A 23306-nucleotide genomic window follows, 5' to 3' on the forward strand; every position below is an offset into this window, starting at 1 on the left:
TTTTCAAGATGGTTTCTTTGTGTAGCCCTGGCTGTCCTGGAACTCATTCTGTAGACCAGGCTGGCCTCAAACTCAGAGAGATCCACTTGTCTCTGACACCTGAGTGCTGGGATCAAAGGTGTGTGCCATTACCACCCAGCAAGAAAAAAAGGAAGGAAGGAAGGAAGGAAGGAAGGAAGGAAGGAAGGAAGGGAGGGAGGGAGGGAGGGAGGGAGGGAGGGAGGGAGGGAGGGAGGGAGGGAGAAGACATTAATGCACAATCCAAACCATGGTGCCCCATAGTGAGTATCTGGAAGTCTCTATGAACTCTCACCCCGTACCAGAGTCACTCTTGCCTTGTTCTGTGAGGATCAAGACCTTCATAGCACACCCACACCCTACTCAGAAGGCATCTCGGGTACTCAAGTGAGTGGAACCCCCAGAGTTGGGGTAACAAAACACCAATTCCCCACAGTTCAGGAGCCCAAGCACGCAGATAGAACTGGTTTCCAGCAAAGCCCTTTTTTGTTTTGTTTTGTGAGACAGGGTTTCTCTGCATAGCCTTGGCTGTCCTGGAACTCGCTCTGAAAACCAGACTGGCCTCAAACTAAGATCTGTCCCCCTCTGCCTCCCAAGTGTTGGGATTAAAGATATGCCCCACCACTGCCTGGCTCAGTGAAGCCTTTGTCATCTTGTTTTCATGTGGACCCTGCTGCCCCCTCCCCCTCATAAAGATGCCAGTTCTCCAGGCTCAGGCCTCAGCTGTATTACCTCCCCATGAACTGCATATCCAAACCGTCCCATTGAGAATTAAGACTTCACTGTGGAACTAGGGGAAGGGGTGTGTGTGTGTGTGGTTGAATGAGAAGGGGGAGGGATTTGAATGAGAATGCCCCCACAGACTCATATATCTGAATCCTTGGTTCCCAGCTGGTAGAACTGTTTGGGAAGGATTAGGAGGCGTGGCCTTGTTGGAGGAGGTGTGTCACTGAGATGAGGTTTCAAAAGCCCATGCTAGGTCCAGTGTCTCTCCCTGCTACCTGCGGACAAGGATGTAAAACTCTCAGCTGCTTCTCCAGCGCCATGTCTGCCAGTGGGCTGCCATGTTCCCCATCATGATGAAAATGGACTAACCCCTCTGGAACTGTAACCAAGTTCCTAGTTAACTGCTTTCTTGTATAAGAGTTGACTCGATCTGGTGTCTCTTCAGAGCCATTCAAACAGTGGCTGAGACACAAGAGGACAATTCAGTCCATACAGATCAGAGACAAAGCTTACAGCCTTACTTCCCCACAGAGAGCTCAAGTGGGAGAGAAAGGAAGCAGTGGCCAAGATGGGGTGAGGCAGTTGATGCCAGAAGCAGGCCACCCTGCTGCTCAAACACCAGGGAAGCAATGTTGGGGTACAGCTGAGTGGGGGGCAGTAGGACACAGCTTTTCTTCATACATCCTGTACGGGTCTCCTGGAGCTACCTTCGTTGACCCTCCAGGCCCTCCTTGGTGTGACCAAGCTGACCTCTTACTACGGGGGCTATGAGAACAGGGCCCTCAGGTCTGCTGGTTTCAATCAGTAAGAGGTGTTAGTACAGGAGACAGCCGAGGAGTCCCTCCTGTTCCCTTCCTTGAAAGGTTCCCAGCAACAAGTTTTGTCCCCTTGGTGGTTCTGGCTCCAAGGGAGCAGCTCCTTTTGTTCAAGTCCCCCACAGCCGGGCTCAGGCCCTGAAATCTGGTGGCAGGACTTCCTCCCACTGAGCTCTGAGTGGAAGCAGTGGTCCAGGGACTGCAGCAGGAGCCTCTCAGCCAGAAAGCTATTCCACTTGGCACCGCTTAGCTGCATTTATGGCTTCCCTGGTTGTTTCCGTGTGTAGTTCGGTTACTGCTCAGCATCCCTAGGTAGAAATGGAATCCAGGAATTCTCTCTCCATTTCCAGATACAGTTCCTCCTCCTGTGCATGATCCAAAATCACAGCCACCAGCCACCAGCATGTTCTGCCGCTCTCTGCGCCAGAAAACTGTGGGCAGTTGGGAGGGGCGGGATTTGAAATGCACAGAGCCAGGAGCCAGTCTCAGAAACCATCCCAATTGCCAGGGGGAAAAAACCTATACAAGGAGGGTTCTGTTCTCCTGCAGCCTGAGTCAGAGATGTAGCTCTAATCAGAAGGGCGGGCAGGGACATATCTGATCATTATAAATGTCTCACGTGCTGCTGGCTCTTGACTGGAATCACACTGCCAGGACAGCATAAAAACTGCAGCCACTACGCACTCTCCCTCCATAAATCTCCACTCTGGGGGCCGGGCAGATGGCTCAGTGAATAAGGTGCTTGCTGCATAGCATGGGGACATGGGGTCAGATCCCCAGTACCCACATAAGAAGCTTTAATCCCAACACTGAGGAAGCAGAGGCAGGGAAATCCACGAGACTCACTGGCCAGCCAGTCTATATCAATGGGGGAATTCCAAGCAAATGAATGAGACTCTGTCTTAGCTGGGGTAGGTGTGGTGGTGGTGGTAGACAGGCCTTTAAGCCCAGTACTAAGGAGGCAGAAACAGGCAGATCTATGTGAATTCAAGGCCAGCCTGGTCTACAGAGCAAGTTCCAGGACAGCCAAAAGCTACACAGAGAAACCCTGTCTGGAAAAAAAATACAAACAAACAAAATAAACAAAACAAAAAAAAAATTAGAGAAGGGGGGGAGAGGAGGGGAGAAGAGAGGAAGAGAGTCTCTGTCCCAGAGAAACAAGGAAGGTGGTAACTAACTGAGAAACAATGTTCAAGTTTGACCTCTGACCTCCAGTCACAAGTGCATACACACCCACAAGAAGGAACATGCACACACATAACCCCTCTCCCATCCCCCTCTCTTCTCCTATAGGAATCCCAGCCACCAAAATAAATGAAATTTCAGTCTGGTGTGGCGATGCGTACCTTAAATCCTGGCCCTTGGTACAAAAGGTTGGAAGCCTTAAATTCCAGTCCAGCCTGGACTACAAAGTAAGTCTGTCTCAAATCCTGACTCAAAAGATAAGGGGGCAGGAGAGAAAGAGAAGGAGAAGGAAAGATACTGACCACTCAGAAAGATAAACTTTCTGTTTTCTCCCCAGAAAATAAAACACTGGTCTTGGTGAAGAAGAGAAGCCAAAAGACAGTCACAAAAATGTTACTCTGGAGAAGTAACGGCTTAATTGATACTTTTCTAGATTTTGCTTTATTCTCTATACTTAATAGCTGTTTCAAACTACAGTTAAAATTGTGGGCAATACCTGTACTCAGCATACAGAGGCAGGGGGTCACCACTTTTTAAGTGTTTAAGCACACTAGATTAGAACCCCAAGTCGCCTGAGAGTATGGGTCTGCAATCGCGAATCTTCATTGTTAAGGTGACTGGACTTGGTCTCACAGAGGAGGCGTACCTCTTCCTGCCTTCGTCTAGGACATCGTTTTCAGAGAGCTTTAATGGCGGAGGGAAGACCCTCCCTAAGTGCAGGCAGCATGATCCCACAGGCTGGAGCTCTCTGTTGCATAAAAGAAACAAGGAGCTGAGCCCCAACATTCACCTCCCCCTCTGTTTCCTGACTGTGGGTGATCAGTGACCAGCTGCCTCCAGCTCCAGCTTCCATCATGACCCCCTACCCCCACCCCCACGGACTGGCCCATCACACTGTGAACCAACATGACACGTCCCATGCTTTTGTTGAGAACTTTGTCACAGCAACAGGAAGGGAGCCAACATGTAATTCACTTCACCTTGGGGTCACTGGATTACCACACAGGGATTCCTCACAGAGAGGAGGAGGCAGAGGACCGCCATGCCGAGAGTTCCTGGAAGGAGCGACCAGGATAATGAGAGGAAGACTGAGGCCAGAGGAACAAAATGTTAGCTTGCAGGAAAAGCCAGAGAACTATGCCTGATCGCCAGAGGAAGGAAGCTTCCAGAAGAAATCACTGCAAAGTAACCAGCCAGCAGACAACTGGTTGCCAAGTGACCCAGGTAGCCTGTCACCTGCAGCCATTGATCCATGCCCATGGGCTCGAGAGGTGACAGGGATGGAGAGATCACACTGCGCCAGCCTCGTGTGCCAGTCACTGCAAGGAATGAAGATGGTGGACAGCTGGTCTCAAGAGCGAACCAGCGCAGGGACACTCAGCAGGTTGATGGACAGTTTCTCTCCATCATACCTCTTGATGAAATGCTATCCTGAGGATACTTTCCTGGCTGCGGGTGACAGCCATAACAATAGCCAAAGAGTCACCATTACAGTGAGATGGATCAGTGTGCCAGACCCTCTAGGAAAGCGGGTGAGGGACCGCCAGACACAGGACGTCCACTCTGAAGAGCCGCCAGAGCTCTGGCTTTGACCCACACCTGGTATGTGACTTCCCGGCGAAAGGGCCTGAGTGACCGGGACATGCAACCCTGAAAGCAGGTGCCGCTCAGATAATTAAACGATACGTTTCACACTTGTGGGGACAAGCAGGGCAAGGGACATAAAAGTGAACCTTACAACAGGTAGGGTTTTATGTTCCGGTTCCATTTCCTGATTGCATCGCTGAAGGAAAAGTCCACAACACAAAACATCGACCACAGGCAACAACAGCAAAACAAACAAACGAACGTGATGGATACAGGGTCTGTCTCAGAAAGCATTTCCAGAGGGGAGAAAAAAAAAATCAAATAAAATAAAGGCAACCGAGGTCCACAGTCAAAGCCAGCCCGCAGCCACCAGGAAGCTCTGCCACCCAGTGACTCATCCGACATAGCTGAGGTTTTACCACACCTTGTAAGCAGGGAGGCAGCCCGATGCCAGTGCTGGTGAGAAGCCACCATTCCTCCCGGCTCCCTGGTACATCTGACTGCCCTTTTGTCTGGCACCCTGCAGTATCCATATGACCCAGAAGCCCTCTGCTCTAACCTTACCTAGCCACTCGCCTGCTCTGCTCTACTGAGCCAAAGATATAGAATTATCAGTGAGTTTTACAAATGACTCCTCCAGACCCCTCTGTGCCCAGCGGTCAAGTCCCTAGCACACTGGAAGATGACAAGCGCTGGATGTAACCCACTTCCAAGTTGCTTGGGTTACAGTAGCCTTATCCTCCGGCTGGGATCTGATCCTCTATAAAGAGGGTTGTGAAAGGAGGGCCCCAGGATGCAAGTCCCATTGATCTCAGCTCAAGGCCCCGGGCAGCCAGCCAACTGGTGCCCAGCCCTTCCTGATAACCGTGCTCACCTGGAACTCAGCTCAAACCTGAGCATGGTTGCCACTACTCCTGAGTCAGCTGCTGCCCCAACATGCCTGGCCTGGTGAGGACCTGGGTATAACACTCCAGGACTCCTGATGCTGCTGTGGCCCACCCTTTGCTCCAGATGTAGTCTGAGGGAGTCAGAGTGTGAGCATGCCCTCGGAGGAGACCACTGTGGCAGAGACTGCAGCCACCCACTGCCACACAGGAGGCAGGCAAGCCTACAGGTCCTCTCCTCGGGATCCTCAAGCCAGGGTCAGACAGGTTGCTTCCTCGAGCCTCAGCTCCACAGAGACCTTCTCTGCCCCTGATTTCAGCATTCCAATCAATGCTGAAGGTCAGGGTTTGACTGGTGACTTGGGACCTAGCCAGGGAAGGTCCGGGTCCAAGGGCCATCCTGCGACCTGAAGCCAGGATTGGCTTTCCTCGCTCCCGTTTCCTGTCCTGAGGTCTTGAGCAGCCAACAGTCAGGCTTCATCGAACCAGGTCAGATCAGTCCCCAAACAAAGCTTGGTTGTTGGAGATCTGCTAGAGGCCACTGACAAGCAAGGCTCCTGGGGCCGCCACCCCTCTCTGGTCAGAGTAGCTTGGTGTCATCTTCACTGCGGCTGCAAGTGGACCCGGGCCCAGGGCAGGGTTGGAGAGATAAGGCCAAGAAACTAGGCTGGGAGCAGCCTGCCCCTCAGCCCTCCGGGCCCTGCAGTGCTGTTGGGAGAGCCACGGGGAGCAGCCAGAATGGAGCCTGAGGCTCGGCAGCACTCAGCAGACACTTCTGGAACAAATGGCTCAGAGCACACGGAAAATTAAAACGGATCAGGAACTCTGGGGAGTCGGGGCCCCTTGCAGCTCAGCATGGCTGTTCTGGCAAACCTCGCCAGAGTTCCTGGAGCCAGAGCAAAGCTATCCCAGAGACCTGCCCACCTGCCACAACTGGCTTTGCTGCTGCCACCAACAACCCTGCAAGCCTGGCTGCCTGACACTATAAGTGCTTTCAACCAGGGCTTAGACTTCTCTTAATTGGGACTTTAGGATCACATGACCTGTGGCAGAGTCAGGACTCTGAGGTCTCTCTAGGAACCCCTCAGCACAGCAGGGCTGTACTTGGTGTCCTTGCAAGCCCCAAGCAGCTTCACCAGCCTCTGGTCCTGATGACTCCCCCCATAAATCCCTAAAGCAGTGAAGAGCTGGGATGTTTCCAAGGTAACAGCCCCAACAAACAAGCCTAAAATGGGGCAAGAGTCACCCCTTTCTCTACCCAAGCACCCTTTGAGCCCAGGGTCTCTCTCTTTGGAGCCCTTGACATCCCTGAGACCAAGAGATCCACTCAGCATGTACCCTGGGGCCTGGCTCTGTGTTGGTCTGTGCTAGATCTTTCTTATCAAAAACATCTTTAGCAAATTGCAGAGCCCACGCAACACTGCCCACGGACAAACATGCGGAAACCCGGTCGCCTCCAGGTTCAATGCCTGTCTTGGAGCCTCAGGCAGCCTGGGACAGACAGGACCATCTGAGAAGGGCACAAAGAGTTCAGGCGGGAGCACACCTTCCATGGTCTTGTTTAGACATCCAGGGGAGGCCTTCAGGCACATGGACAGCCCAATGTCTGACTAAGCCAGCTGCTCCTGAATGACAACTCTGTCCTCTCTGCATCCATCTGGGTGTAAGCAGGTCCCACGGTAGAAGGTGGGCTCTCTCATACTCTTTCTGGTACATTTTACTCAACGCTATGCTGGTAAGATGGTTTGGAGTGGAAAGCTGGGAAGGAGGCAGGGGCAGGCAGGCAGGGTGGATGGCTGTCCATGTCTGAACATGCCTTCCCACCTCTCCAGTGGTCTGGGAAGGGCTGGTTCCTGACTTGTGCTCAGTCAGCTCTCTTGGGACTAGGGGCCTCAGAATCTGGGCAAGGATGGGACATAGCCATAGACTAACTGCGTGAGGAGGCTGCTTCCTCTCCAGCCCACATCCCTTAGATACACTATAGCAAGCAGGCTTGACCATCAGGAGTCTAGAGGTGGCCAGAGCAGACACTGAGGTGTGGAGGGACCAGTGGAGAAAGGAGCTTTTTGTCACCCACACTCACCAGCTCATGGGTAGCTTACTCAGAAGTGACCTCAGAGGGTGCGCCCCTCACCCTTCCAAAGCCCCCTAGAATGCTGGGTAGGGCTGAAACCCCTCATCCTTTGTATCCCTAGGACTGAATCCCTGCCTGGTATAGAGCTGGAAAAGCTAGCCACCTGCTTCGAGAGTCTCCTGAAAGCCACAGGAATCCCAAAATAATTCCAGAACGCACACAGAGATATGCTTGCCCAATTCTGGTGGCTCACAGCTAAGTCCCCCGCCCCGCCCCCAACCCCCGGTCTCTGCCACTGAAGATTTCCAAGAAAGCCAAGGGCACTGAAGAGAGGAATTCCAGGAGACTCATATGCTGTGAGAAGCCAGAGTTTAGGACCCCAGAAAACAACAGGAATAGCCTGCAGCTGGCTCCAGCACAAAGGAACCTGCAAACCATGGACATCGTGGGGAGTCAGAGAAGCCCTGGGCCCCCGCAATGAGAAGCACACAACTCCCACGGCAGTAATTCCTAGGATAGCGGCTAGAGAGCTAGAATAGGTACCTCTGGACCTGTTCCTGTAGAAACGCACCGTCACAACCAAGCACCATCCACATTTAACAATGGAATGAATGTGTGGGGTGAAGAACCCCAGTCCCTACAGCAGCTTGGGACTTAATCCCAAGAGCCTCACAGTTCAATGCTCCTGCCCTTAACCACTGAGCCACATGGCTCTAGCTTTCCACTGAAACAAAGGGGAAGACATGTTTGGGAAGAATCAGGGCTGTGTTAAGCCTGCCAGAGGGTCTCCCAAATGGCCCTGGGGTCCTGCAGCTTCCCTACCTGGTAAGACCCATCTTATTTTCCACTGTGCCAGATCCCTTACTCTCAGAAGGCAGGCTCAACCTCAGGCACCTCCAAAGTCCCAAGCCCCTCCTCCTGAGTGCCCAGAGCACTTGGAGACTGTCTTGCCTCCGAGACAGGGGTGGTAATGAGCTGGTGTCTCACCCGTATCTTGCCTCCTCAGTGACAAGGCAAGCTCCTGCAAGCTAAGAGCATGTCCGTCCCTGCGTTGGCGCCCTCTGGCCCGACTATGGGTGCCCACCTCAGGAAGTGTCCTTGGTGCTTGCAGATAAACCACGCTCCTGGGGTCACTCCAGACTTCTCACCTCCCGTCCTGAGAGGCCCAGGACTGCTCACTGTGGGTCTCTGATCACAGTGTGGCAGCCATTCTGCATATTTTGAGTTCATAAATAGGTCTACAGCGATATTCCCACTCAGTCTACGGGAAAAGCACAAAGCTCTCCGGCTGCCCTTGGATTTGCAGATGCTGTAGAGATCTTTTACATTCTTTGCTACTTTGCTGAATTTCTGATGGCAATGGGGGCTTAGGGACAATCTAACTTCAGCGAGTGGCCCTACTCAGAATGGGGCTGGCCCCAGGAAACCTGGAGGAAATTGGCATGGAGCTGAACCCCTACCACTCAACCCCGTACAACTGCAGACCCAGCACCCCTTGGTGCACTGCCAGGGAGGGAACAAACTGGATATGGTCCAGGCCCTCCCTGTGGCCCATCCTCCAAGGGCCCTGTCCCTTTAGGTAAACACGGGGAATTGAGGAGCTTGGTTTTACAGGGGCTGTAAGCTGGACGTCCACAGGACCTATCATAGAAAGTTCCATCTTTTTAAGAAAATTTACCCGGTTGAGGTTGGGTGGGTATAGGCAAGATGGTGGAGCATGCACTGGTCCACCCCTACCATGTCCAGGAAGCTCCAGGCTCAGACACCCCCATCCAATCTTAGGGTGGTGGGGTCTGGGGTTTGTGCCGTAAGCCAGGCACCTGTGAGCTGAAAGGACCTGGCTACCTCAGTGTCTGGATCCACCAGTCAGGAAGTGTGAAGGACCAAGGAGAAGAAAGCACAGCCCTTGGCTGTCCATCCCCGGGCCAGCCAGAGAGGCTGGGAAATGGCCCCAGTGCCCACAACCATTCCAAACATCTGGAGCATGCTGGGGAGGGAGAAGGGCCCAGTGCCAAACCTGAGCACATACCACCTGGAAGCCCCCTCCTCCCCCACCATCACATCAGCATGTTCTCCTGAAAAACCGCCAGTGACAGGGGCCCAGCAGCCAAGTTAGCAACTTAGAGCTTCTGCTGTGGAAGGCTTTTTTTTTTTTTTTTTTTTTTTTTTTTTTTTTTTAGGGAAGCTAAATGACTCTCTTTGAGATGAAGTAAAGTCATTTTTGGTTCCTGAATTTGGAAAGCAAGAGGAAACAGAACAAGACCTGGAGGCAGGAGAATGGCTCAAATGACCTCTTCAACTCTAACTCAGCCTCCTGATTCAGAGTTCTTATCTTAAATGAATTCACAGGTTCTTGGCAGAGAGCTTCCTGTCCAGAGAGATTAGGGGAGGAACCTGAGAGAGGGTTTGTGAAGTTAGGGGAGATGGACAATAGATCCGGCCTGGAAGGTAAGATCAGGGCTGACTTAGCCTGCGCTCACAGCCTCAGTTGGGATGGGGGCCCAGAGTAACAGAGTGGGTACTTAGGAAGGATCAGTGTAGAACCCCTGGAAAGCCCAGTAGACAGATAGACAGACAGACAGACACACACACACGCGCGCGCGCACGAACACACACACACACACACACACACACACACACACACACACACACGGCACTCTACCTGCCATAAAGAAGTTGGCATGCTTGGGCACTCGTGGCAATCTAAGACCCAAAGAACTGGCCCAGACCTCCTGGGTGGTCCTGTTTGGAGACCTTCCAGTGCCCCACTGAACAAATGACTAACAGGAGTTACCACCAAAAAAAAAAAAAAAAAAAAAAGATACTGGGGCCTGGTCCACCAGGCGCTCAGATTAAGGCAAAGACCCCTCCACCCGGCCCCACCCACCCAGACTGCAGCCAGGCCGGTCAACCACCACCTGTAAGTCAAACATTCCACAGGCAGGGCGAGAAGGGTGCCTTCAGTATGGCTCCTCACACTCTAGAGTGAGCTAGGTCTGTGGGGGACAGCGAAAGGAAACAACTAAGTCAAGATCAGAAGAAACGCTACCGCTCAAAGGACAAGAGCTGTAAACCGCCTCCTCCAGGCCCTAGCGACTCCGGTCTGAGCATAGGGAGAGCCAAGTACTGGGGACGGCAGAGCTCCGATGTGGAGTGTCCCCACGATCCCCATCTGGGGAAGGGGGCAGTACTGCCGGGGGCTCTAGACTGCCCTGGGGGTACAATGTCCGGGGAGGTCTGGGCTACCGGAGCTACTTGGTTCCCGGGTGGCCTCGCCCACTCCGGCCACCAGCGCTCAGGTGACTCGCGCAGGTCCCCGTTGCTGACCCTCCCCACGCCGGGCGCGGCGCCCACCTGAGTAGGACTTCTTCATGGTGCCGCCGTGGCCGCCGCTCCCAGGAAAGTGTGGTGGCGAGGCCGCGGGGTGCGGGCTCCCAGGTGGCTAATCCGGGTCGCCGGAGGGCGGGAGGAAGGCGGGAGCACTGCGGCCCCGCCCCGCCCCGTCGAGGTGCGCGCCTCGCCCCGCCCCGCGCCCCCACGCAGGTGCGTCCCGTGCCACCCGCCACAGCCCCCCTGAAGCCGACAGTAAGTCACCGCAACTTTCCCGAGGCCAGGAGGGAGTTGGAAGAGGAGGAGACAACCAGGGAGGCCCGCGGGCCACCAACGGAACAGTCGCGGAGTGCCAGGACACTGATTTAGGGAGCCCGGCTGAGCACTATCCACCGGTGCCATGCGGGCCGCGCTGGCTGCACTGATGGGCCTGGGCCTCCGTGTCCTCTTCCGGAAGGTGGCCGCTTTGGGGCTGGTCATTATTTCTGTCGCACTTGACATTCAAGAAGAGTTCATTCCATGCTTGTGCCTGGCTCCGTGTCTCCCTGTAATAGCTGCAGGAATACGGATCCCTGCAGCTGCAGAGCTTCTTTAAATTCTTACAAGTGCACGCACAGTAATCTCAGCACTTGGAAGGCTGAGGCAGGAGGTTCACCACAAGTTTAATGCCAGCCTGCGTTATACAGTGAGTACCAGGGCAGCCAGTGATATGGAGTAAGATCCAGTCTTTAAAGAAAAAAAAAAAAAAAGGCAGTGGGGAGTGGGGGACTAGATGGTAGATGCACAACACGCCTTTTATCCCCGCAGAGCAGGCATATTTCAAGGCCAGTGATAGCTACTGAGAGATGGGTGAGTGGCTAAGAGCACTTGCTACTTAGGACAAGGACAAGCCTGTAAGTCCAACTACAGAGCACCCAACATCCTCATCTGACTCCCACGGGTACCAGCACACACATGTGAACACACACACACATACACACACGGGTACCAGCACACACGTGTGAATACACACACACATATACACAAGGCGTTTTGGATACAGCTCGAAGATTACACCTACTTGCTCCAGGGTTTGATCTCAGGGACCCACAAAGTAGAGAAGCCAACTCCCACAAATTGTCCTCTGACCTTCACATCATATCTGAGCTGTGGTGTGTGCCCCTCCCCCAACACACATGCATGCTCACAATTAATAAATGTGAACAAAAAAAAAAAAAAAGAAAGTAAAAGAAAAGTCTTCCCATAGTAAAATGTTCTTTGTTTTGGTTGTGTGTGTGTGTGTGTGTGTGTACACGCTTACATAGAGGAGAAAGTGATTAATTCTGTCCAGCGGGTGCTGAAAGCCATCTATTGAGGTTATGCCAAAGCAAGACTTTGGAGAAGGTGAATGTGCCAGGTAGCTTAGGTGCTGGGAGGTGCGGGTTCCGGGCAGTGGGCAGGGCGTGGTAGAGCCTGGGGCACCACTGCCTCACCAGCTCACTGGGCTGGGAAGGAAGCACAGGCAGGTCCAGGTAGGGGCAGAGCTGCCTTGGCACAGAGCTCTGAAAAAACCCACAGAAGACTGGCAGAGGAGTTACGCCACCCCAAAATCCCCTTCCCTTTTCCCTTTCCCTTTGCAGAGAATGCAAGTATGGCCACTTCCTGCCTGAGTGTGGGAAATGAGAGTGTGCCCAGCAGAGCTGTTCCCACCTGGCTCCCTTTCCACTAATCTGCATTTTACACACACACACACACACACACACACTGGGGGGGGGGGAGAGAGCAGCACAAGTGGCTCTGAAGTGCCCGTTCCCTCCATCATCTAAGATCCTGAGTCTCCACAAGCTAAAGAGGGTGGGAGGGCACAAAGAGCCACACCAATGCTCCCAGTGCCTCCGACCCCTACTTTTTTTTTTTTAAAGATTTATTTATTTATTATATATAAGTACACTGTAGCTGTCTTCAGACACTCCAGAAGAGGGCGCCAGATCTCGTTACGGATGGTTGTGAGCCACCATGTGGTTGCCGGGAGTTGAACTCTGGACCTTCAGAAGAGCAGTCGGGTGCTCTTACCCACTGAGCCATCTCACCAGCCCTCCGACCCCTACTTGATCCTGTGGAAACCTCTTGATATTGTGTTCCAAAAGTCTGAGCAGAGAGATGGGAGGGGCACGAGGTTCCTACACACGGGTCGGCTGAGGAGTTTGCGGAGGGTACAGGTTAAAGAAGCCTCCCATTTTGATTTCTTTCTTTTTCTTCTGTGATTTTTCGAAACAGGATCGCTCTGTGTGGTTCTGGCTTGTCCTGGAATTCACTGTTGTCAACCAGGCTGGCATAAGACTCAGGAATCCTCCTGCCTCTGCCTCCCAAGTGCTGGGATTGAAGGCCTCACCACAGCTGCCTGGCTCTCGATTTGAGTTTTTCAAATGGACAGTTTTTTTTAAAACATGGAACGTCTTCACTGTGTGGGTGAGTGCAGGATAGCTAATGTTACCCATGGTGGCAGCCCACACACCACTATAGTCCTTCACTGAACAGACTGCCAGGCCGTCCATGTTTTAGACTGTCCTCTCAGCATTCAGCTCCTCCACCTGCCGAGTGGTGCTTGACCCCTTTCCTGCTTTCCTCGTGAGCCAGGGTTTGCCGTGATAAATGAGGATTAGGACATTTCCCACATCTTGCCAGGCTGAGCTCAGGATTAGTAAGTAATATTAAGACTGGGGGCGAACAGACACTCAGGCAGAGGCAGAGGCAGGCAGATGTCTAAGAGTCCGAGGCTAGCCTGGTCTACAGAGTGAGTTTCAGGACAGCCAGGGCTACACAGAGAAAGCCCATCTCAAACAAACAAACAAACAAAAAGGAAGAAAAAGAAGAAAGAAATTGTCTGTGAGCCACTGAGTAAATCAGCATGTGGCATTAAAAAGTTGCTGGACCTGGAGGAAGTTGGAGCGGGCAGAGAGAAACACTGGAGGTCACTTCCTCGCTAATGGCAGAAAGCTGAGCCACACCATTGCCTGCGGTGGTGGCTTAAACCGCGGTCTGTACCTTATTGCCTGGGCATCCTCTGGATGCATAACTTAGACGACCTTTTGCTAGTGGCTCATTCTCTGAGTGTGAGGGCCCCAGATATCACCGTCACTCTAACAGTCTATGATTAGCTGGGGCACTTGTCAAAGGCAAGAATGTCAAAGGTCTTCCAAAGCTGTGTCTTCCAACCTAAGGGGATCCGATGCCATCTCTGGACTTTGACTTCAATAGCACTCAGGTAGTGTGTATGCACATGCATCCTCTCTCTCTCTCTCTCCCTTCCTCTCTCTCTCTCTCTCTCTCTCTCTCTCTCTCTCTCTCTCTCTCTCACACACACACACACACACACACACACACTGGTGTGGTGATGCAGGCCTCCTATCTCAGCACTCTGGAGTAGCAGAGAAAACGAGGATCGGTTCTTGGAAGCCAGCCTACAGAAGACTTTCTCAAGAAAAGGAGGAGGAGGAAGAGGAGGAAGAAGCAATAAAAACCTCAGAGAAAACTTGAAGGTGCCTCATGCACCCTTCAGACAGCCACAGGATTCCTGAGGCGCCTCACTTATGCCTTGTGGATCTTGAGGAAGCTCCAGCGGTCTCCTGGAGGCCAAGATGGAAAAGGGTGTCTCAGAAGGATCAGCGATGTCCAGGGAGGGGGGAGGGGAAAGGGGAGAAGCCAGGGGTGGGAGGAACATGAGGGAGGGACATTTATATTCTTCCAGATGGTTCCAACATAGTAGACACATGCCATTGCTCACTGGTAAAATCTCATAGCATATAAAACACCAAGATGGATCCCGTGCCTGTGAAGTCAAAGCCCTCGGGGCAGCCCTGAGATTTCTGTGTGTGTGCTGGGTGACTCTTCTGCAAGCCTGAAATTGCCTCTAAATAAAAGTTTTATTAGTTTTTAAAAACCGTTTTGTGGGTGTGTTTGTCTGTCAGGGTGGGTTTTCAGCACACATACTGGAAACACCTTCTCTTTGAAAGGAGTTGGGTCGGTGCCCTATGTAGGTTGGTAGGTGCCAGAAGGCCGTGAAAGGGCCTTTCACCCCCAGGAGTGTGGACACTGGCTGCTCAGAGCCTGACAGTGGCTGGCTCAGTGCTTAAGTGAAGGGGGAAGCATGACTCAGGACTGGAGCCAAAGGGTGAGACTGTCCAATGGGCAGGCCCCAGAAGGCCCTCTGACTCTGACATCCCCTTTGGCCTGGACTCCTCTGTGGAGGGAATAAAGTTTTCATCAGAGCATAACTCCAAAACTGGCCACAGAGTACCCGACATGCTTTGCGGTCACCTTGAACCGTCTTCCATCACCAGGACCTAGGCGCCTCCCCTTTACATCTGTGTAGGCTTCCATTGGAGTGGGAAGTCACTTCTCAGACTAGGTTAGAGCCGTTCTGCAACTCTGCCTTGCTGTCTTGGGCTTGGAGCATGAGCTGTCAACAAGAGTAGCCTCCCGGATTCCTACCCAGAGGAGGCTACATATAGCCCAGGGCTCATGGAAGTGCATTAATACAAAGACCATGGTTTGAAGCTGTAGTCACGCAACCCCTCTGTGTCTGGAGTCAGGGACCAAGCCTGTTTCTTCAGGTTCATCTCCAACTTTCTTTCTGCAGTTGGGAGCTGGCCACAGTTGGCATTGATGGAAGACAGATCTGCCACCAAGTTCACAGCTCCAGAGCCTCTGTTTTCAGCCAGTTAGATCCAAGCTCTTTACTGAACGGGCTACTCCTTCTGGAGAGGGATAGTCTGGCCCAGCAACTCAGGCCTTCAGCGTCAGCAAGGAAGAGGGTCAGCCACCAACAGGAGATGAACAACCTCTTACCATCTGATTACTTTGGTGTATAAAGCACCCCAAACTAGGTTCTTTATAAAGAAAATAAATTTGGGTTGCAGTAGGCTAACCATTCTGGTGGCTAGAAAAATCTAAGAGGCAGGGCACCAAGTATTTTGCATGTTTCCCAAATTAGTCTCACTGATTAAGGAGGGGTTACTCCAGGCTGTGAGAACTGAGAAACAGGCATTGCACCAGGCTCTCCCAGCAGCCACCTGCCTTGGGAAAGGCCCAAGTCTGTAACCCTGGTCATGGGTCTTGTCGAAGCTTTCCTAGTCAGTCAGTTTCAGGGTGGGTGGGGGTTGTAGCAGAGCTTCAGCCTCCAGCAGCCCCTCCCCCATGTTATCATCTGAACCCCACAGCCTTTGTCTGCCTCTGTTCTCCTTTGAGGATCTCCCCATGGCCAATGCTCAGTGGTTCCCCTTAGGGGACAGAGGACTAAGCTGACTCCACCGGCCAACTTGACTCAGCACCTTTGATGCTGACTCTGCTCTGACTCCAGCTCAGAGGGTCAGGCGATTGAGGCGTTGCTGAAGTGTGAAATTTACAGTAACAGTGTACACAGACAGTCCAGGAGGCCCAGGGGGTGTGTCTCCTGACACTGCCTTCCTGGAAGGCACTCTGGAAAAATAGCAAGAGCTTTAAAATGCTCATGTGTTTTTGTGTCAGTAATTATTTTTTTCCAGTTGCTGATTCAAAATTGATCTCTTGAATATTTCCATGTATTACCTGACATGGGCCCTGGAGACAGCTTTTGCTTTGGTAAGAAAGATGGGCAGTGATCAGTTATCTAAGACCAGATGAACGGCATTGTGGGGAGGTTAAGAAAGTGTAGGGACAGGGGGTAGTGGCACACACCTTTGATCCCAGAGGCAGGGGAAGGCAGATATCTGAGTTCAAGGGTAGCCTGGTCTACAGAGTGAGTTCTGGGATAGGCAGGGCTACACAGAGAAACCCTGTCTCCAAACACAACAACAAACAGCACATCCCTTACGTTTGCCCACTTAGAGCATTTCCAGCACTCTTGATCCTGTCTATAGAGCTGAGCTTCTACCTGCTATAATTGTCCCTTGAACTAAAATACCTGTTAGTCCTCACAGATCAGACTGGGGAGATCAGTGGGTTCGGTTCTGCTTATTTGTAAATCTCTGAAACCCTAACTCAAAGAAAGAAAGAAAGAAAGAAAGAAAGAAAGAAAGAAAGAAAGAAAGAAAGAAAGGAAGGAAGGAGAGGGGAGGGAGGGAGGCAGGGGGGAGTGGGGGAGAGAGAGAGAGAGAGAAAGGAAGAAGGAAAGAAAAAGAAAAGAAAAGAAAAAAGAAAAAGAAAAAGAAAAAGAAAAAGAAACAAAAAACAAAGCAATGGAAGAAGAATGTGCAGGGAGGTAGACAGACAGAACTAAACCAGGCCCTAAGGTCTGAGCACACCGAGAGAGTAGAGATCTCCTGAGAGCCAGGGAGAAGCAGATGAGTGCTGTCAGCCAGTGCAAAGGGCTTGCAGCAGAGGGAACAAGGAACACAGCTGTCTTTCCTTTTTCTTTCTCTTTTCTTCTTCCTGTTTTACTTTTTTGAGATAGCATGCCATTTTGTAACCCTGGCTGGCCTAGGACTCACAAATTCCTTCTGTTTCTACCTACCAATTTCTACCTACCTGCCTTTTTTAAAGGCCACACCACAGCCAGCTCTGCCTCCCAACCCCGCTAGGTTCCTCCCTATGCAAGGATCTGGAGGCCACTGGGGAGGCTGGAGAACTGGGCCTTCAGTGACCTAAAATTTGTATTACATATATTATAATTATATATTATGTATGTATGATAATAACTATAGTATATATTTATATTGTGTGTGTGTGTGTGCACCGCACCCACCGGGTGTGATGTGGGTTCTGAGCCTACACAGTGTTGTCCTCCTACTTGAATGGCAAGCATCTTAGCCAGAGCCATTCCCTAGCCCCTCCAATGCAGAACTTCCTGCTATGTGAATATCCTCTCTGGCGATGATCCTTTTATTGCTGCTTTGGGTTTTGTTGAGACAGGGTTTTGCTATGTAGCCTAAGACCACCTTCAACTCAAGATCCTCCTGCTTCAGCATCCGAAGCGCTGGGATTACAGGTGTGCACTGCAGTTCCTGTCTTTTGACTTCAGAACCTTTTTTTTATCACAGGGCCCCTGGAAGATCCTATGAGACCTACTGTGAGGGGCTGTACAAAATGGAGGGGGGCCTGCTCTGACTTCCTCTGGGCTCTCTTGAGTATCTACCACAGGCTGGGTCTGCTCTGAGTTGCCTCCATTTTGCATCTAAAGAATGAGTCCACATCTCATTTACACAAACAGCCACCTGCCATCGGCCAGCATACCAGGAGGCATGAATTGAATGATAAGTTATGCCAATAAATAATGATACCTGGGAACCTATCCAACTGCCTCGAAAATGCAAGCCATAGGAGCCTGTCAATCACAGCAAATGGCCCTGTCACCTAGGGCCAGAAAGAAGAGAAACTCAAAACCCACACTGTGGCAGGTGAGCCTTCCCCAGGAAGTTGCCATATGGAAGGACTCCTGCCTCTGTCCCTGGGTTCCATCTAGAGCACAGGGTCCCCTCCCTACCCATGACACTCAGCCCACTTCAGACTGTCCCCAGCCCTGCATCTGACAGCTGCACCTGAACAGCTGGTCCCTCACAGTGTTTCCTTAACAGCTGACTTCAAGATGACCTCTGAACTCAGCATCCTCTGACGTCACTTAGCTGTTCTGTGACATAAATATTATGGCGCAAAGTCAGTGCATGCACTGAGAGTTAATATTAGTAATTAAGATAGAAATATGCATATATGTGATTGCCAAGGGCCTCATATCAAGGGGAATCAGAACTATTTGGTAAGTTGGAGCCATTGAAAATGACCTTGTGGGGGCTGGAAAGATGGCTCAGCGGTTAAGAGCACTGACTGCTCTTCCAGAGGTCCTGAGTTCAATTCCCAGCAACCACATGGTGGCTCACAGCCATCTGTAACCCCTCTTCTGGTGTGCCTGAAGACAGCTATAGTGTACTCATATACATAAAATAAATAAATAAATCTTTTTTTTAAAAAAAAAGAAAACGATCTTGTGAATTTATTGTTTTTCAGTAAAGTACAAGTATTGTGGAAAGACAGAAACATGTCTGTGCTTCTGGCTTGGCTGCTCACCCTGCTTGCCTGGGGTCCCCTCAGTGAGCCGGGGCAAGAGAGTTCATTGGCTGACACCTTCAGAGCTGGCAAGACACCCCTACATCCTGCAGATGGAGACTCCTCTGACCCGTGGCCCAGTCACCTCTGGTCCAGTTCATTTCCTGCTGCCCTTGCCTCTGTCCCTCCTGGGTCCTTCTTCCCAGGAGAAAGGTCAAGGGTGAGGTGTCACTGTGGGACATGAGAAAGGAGACAGTCTGCCTTCCACGCTGACACTTCACCAGCTCCTCCCTGGAGGGAAGCTGAAACCTGAGAAAAGGCAGTGGAAACTCCACAGCTGTGATGATCTTTTTTGGCTTATTTTGTTTTATTTTGTTTGGGGGGGGGGTGTATTGAGACAATGTCTCAATCTGTACTCCTTTAATGATCTGGAATTCACTCATGGCTATCCTCCTGCCTCAGTCTCCTGAAGACAGGGATAACAGGTGTGAGTAATCCTAATCACCCTTTCAAGGCTGTGTGTATGTGTGTGTATGTGCATGTGCATATGTGTCTGTATGAGTACATGTGTGTGCATGTGTGTCTGTGTGTGTGCATGTGTGTGTCTGTGTGTGTGCATGTGGGTATGTGTGGGGGTATGTACCTATGTAAGTGCATGTGTCTGCTCTTATGTGTTCATGTGCGGACATGTAGCTGTGTTCCTGTGCCTGTAGAGGTCAGAGGTCAACATCAATCTATATTTACTTTATTTTTTATTACATTTAACTTAGTGTCTGTATGTGTCTGTATATGTGTGTCTGTGTGTCTGTACATGTGTGTCTGTGTGTCCCCATGTATATATGTTCTGCCACTCTTATGAAAGAGGAAGTTACTTTTCTCCTTCCATCATACAGGTCCCAGGGATTGAACTCAGGTGGCCAGGCTTAGCCGAAAGCCCCTTTACACACTGAACCACGTCAGCAGCCCTCCCCTTCTTACCTGACCCAGGCTTTCTCCTTGAACCCTGAGCTCTCCCACTCAGTGAGAGAAGCTGGACCCCAGCGATCTTCCTGTTGCTTCTCCAGCACTAGGATGGCAGAAACGCACAGCCATACCCAGCTTCTTCCATGACTGCTGGGATCCTGTTTTAGTTTGGGTTTTACTGCTGTGAACAGACACCACATTCCATCCCCTGGCCCCCCGTAGGCCCCGTAGGCCCCCATATGAGTCTATGGGGGCCAAACCTAGCCATAGCATAATGAAAAATACATTTAGTCCAACTTCAAAAGTCCCCATAGTCTATAGCAGTCTCAACAATGTTAAAAGTCCCAAGTTCAAAGTCTCTACTGAGATTCATCCAATCACTCAACTGTAATCCCCAAAGAAAGACAGGAAACCAGCTGGGCAAACTCCAAACTCTGCATCTTCATGTCTGATGTCAAAGCAGTCTTCAGATCTCCAACTTCTTTTTCATCTTTGTTGACTGCAACAAACTTCTTCTCTTGAGCTGCTTCCACTCCCTGTTAGCAGCTTTCCTCAGCAGATAGCCCCAAAGCTCTGTCATCTCAAACACATTGGAGTCTCCAACACTACTTCAGTTATATAGTTTCTTGTTCCAATGTCTGGGATCCACACATGATCTTCTGGGCTCCTCCCAAGGGTTTGCATCATTTCTCCAGCTCTGCCCTCTGTAGCACTCTAGGCTCTGCTTGACTCCACTCCACTGCTGCTGCTGTTCTTGGTGATCATCCCATGGTACTGGCATCTCCAATGCACTGGGGTCTTCTGCTGCAACTAGGTGTCACCAATAGACTCTCTTCATGGTACCAACTTCTTTGCAGGACCCCTTCAATCCTGGGCCATCAATTGCAACTGAGGCTACACCTTCACCAATGGCCCTCCATGACCTTTCACAGTGCCAAGCCTCAGCTGTTCCTCATGATGCCTTCATGCCTTCAAAACCAGTACCACCTGGGTGACTCTTAACACATTACCAAGTTCAGCTGCAGCACGAGGTACATACAACCTTGGCTATCTCTTAAACACAGCTTCTTTGTGCTCTCAGAAAACACTTCCCAGAAGATTTCACCTAAGTGATGCCAGTCTCTTCTTAATCACCGCTAATTTCTTAGCTCCAGCTACCCAGCATCAGTTGTCTCAGTAGTCCCTTTTATTCTGAACTCTAAAGCCAGAACCACATGGCCAAAGCTGCCAAGTTCTGTTGCTTGCGGGAGCTGGAACTGCATAAGCTTGGCTGTCCTGAAACTTGTTCTTTAGGTTAACCTTGAACTCAGAGATCTGCATGGCTCTGTCTCCAGAATGCTGGGATTAAAGGTATATATCCCCACACCTGGATTTCAGCTTTTCTTCACCTAGAACCTGCTCTGTCCTAGGCTGACCTCGAACTCAGAGATCTGCTTGCCTTTCCCTCCTGGGACTAAAGGCTTGTACTACCATACCTGGACCTAAATTTAGCTGGGTGGGATCTTGCTCCAAGGCACTCCGTTAATTCAATTTAATATCCTTGAACACAGGATTCAGCTCCATTTATGTTCCTGGTGCCACTTTGATTCTCAAACCACATTTTTATATTTTCCTTTTCTAAGCTTGCTATGTTTGTTCAAAATGCTCTTCATGAGACTTAACCAGAGAGCCAAGTCTCAGCTGGGCTTTTTGAGACTTCCTTTGTCAAGGCAATTAATATGGATCTCTTCACCTTAGCCTCAGGTAGACTCTTCAGATGAGTGCAAGACGCAGTTACAAGTCTCTAGGCCACATATTGATACTCACCCCTGAAACCTCTTGGGCCATGTCTGCAAATTCAAATCACTCTCAGTAACAAAGTCTTCCATATTCCTACTAGGATGACCCATTAGGCCCCACTTAAAGCATTCCACTGCTTTCCAAATCCGAAGTCCCCAAATCCACATTCTTCCAAACAAAAGCATAGTCAGGCCTATCACAGCAATACCCAACTTCTTGGGTTTTACTGCTGTGAACAGACACCATGACCAAAGAAACGCTTATAACAACGTTTGCTTGCAACTGGCTTACAGGTTCAGTCCATTATCACCAAGGTAGGAGCACGGCAGCAGCCAGGCAGGCATCATGCGGGAGGAACTCAAAGTTCCTCAACTTCACCATCATCTGAGGCTGCTAGGAGAAGACTGACTTCCAGGAAGCTAGGGTGAGGGTATGAAAGCCCACTCCCACAGTGACACACCTACTCCAAGGCCACCTCTACTCCAACAAGGTCACACCTCCTAACAGCACCGTGCCCTGGGCCAAGCATGTACAAACCATCACAGATTCCGACTGACCGGGGTCCTCACTCTTCCATAGCAAGCGCTTTACTGACTAAGCCACCTCCCGGCCCTTCCTCTCATCCTTAACCTCCCTCCATTCTCTCTGGGCTTGTTCTTCAGGATCTGTATCACCCAAAAGCCCGCCCACATCGGCATGAGTGGCACCTCAGGAAAGCCAACCTCCGCCCTTCTCTGTATCCAGCATCCTCAAGACAGCATGCACCTGGGCAGCAGCCTTCCCTGCAATGGTGGGCGGAGGACAGGAGGGATGAGCGGCTGGGATCTCAGACGAAAGCCTGCCGACCTTCCCTCACCTCTGTGAGGGAATGTTCTAGGTTCAACCCTGTGAAGGTCTGGGACGGTTACCACAGGTGCTAGGATTCAAGATGGCAACGGTCACATTAAGTCTAGAGAACAGACTTCATCTCAGCTCTCTGCGCTCACCGTGAACACCCCTTACCCTCAGAGCAGGTGGCCTGGTAAGAGTTCCTCAGACATTCCCACCCCTACAACCTTGTTGCAGTTATTAGCTATACTTTCTTCTGAGTTGTCATCCCCACTCTTCCTCCCCCTTTCCCTCTCCCTCCTCCCCCTCCCCTCCCCCTCCCCTTCCTCCCCTCCCTCTCACCTTCCTCCCCTCTTTTCTCTCTTCCCTCCTCCTCTCATCCTCCCCCCACCCCCCAGCTCAGCCTCCCTCTGGGCTTCTCTTGCCCTAGGCCCTACTTACTCTTCAGCAGCCAGAGTATATTGGACCTAGTGCAGCCCATGGTTGGTGTCACCTGTCTTTAATCCCAGCACTCAGGAGGCAGAGGCAGGCAGATCTCAGTGAGTTCCAGGACAGCCAAATAGTGAGACTCTGTCTCAAAAAAACCAAATGCTTTATTCGGGTTAAGCAGAGCGTGTCTGGTTTGAAACCTGGAGTGTATCCTGAGTAGAGCCCCTCTATGATGAGCCTTTGGCCAAATCACAGTTCTGCCCTGAATCAACCACTGCAGACTTGACCCCTCACTCTCCTGGGCCTCAGTTTCCCCACTTCTCCCTGAGGATAGCTAAACTCACCTCAGAGCTGTGGTCCCCAGGATAACACATGAATTATTTGGTGGCTACGGTCTCCCTAGCTGGCATCCCAGGCTTGTCTCTCAGTCCACAGACAACAGTGTTAATGATGGATAGAAATGTGGCTTGTGGGAGTCGGCCTGCTGGAAAGCCAGCGCCCCTCAGGGCTCTCCACGGCAGCCAAGCCTGACAGAGAGGAAGGAGCCAGGCGTCTCCTCTTCTCCCAAGAACAGTCACCTACAGAGCGAGAACATCCTCACATGCTCTTATCAAAACATAAAGACATGCAGGACCTGCCAAGCACTGCAGAAGGAAGGCTGGGGAAACAGGCTTGCCACCCTCAGTGCCACAG

At 51.3% G+C, this 23306-nt stretch overlaps 1 protein-coding gene across 1 annotated transcript in view; it reads right to left on the reverse strand.

Moving 5' to 3' along the window:
* The window catches only part of Septin9 (septin 9), a 160132-nt gene extending 149384 nt beyond the window's left edge, over positions 1 to 10748 (reverse strand). The window contains exon 1 of the mRNA XM_021175472.2: positions 10644 to 10748. Within this exon, the coding sequence (XP_021031131.1) occupies positions 10644 to 10662 (19 nt within the window). The 5' untranslated portion in view covers positions 10663 to 10748. The remainder of the gene's footprint in view (positions 1 to 10643) is intronic.
* Positions 10749 to 23306: the final 12558 nt, after the last annotated feature.

This window comes from Mus caroli, unplaced genomic scaffold (genome assembly GCF_978045245.1).
Source record: "Mus caroli unplaced genomic scaffold, Mus_caroli_1 scaffold_13, whole genome shotgun sequence".
Lineage (NCBI taxonomy): Eukaryota > Metazoa > Chordata > Mammalia > Rodentia > Muridae > Mus > Mus caroli.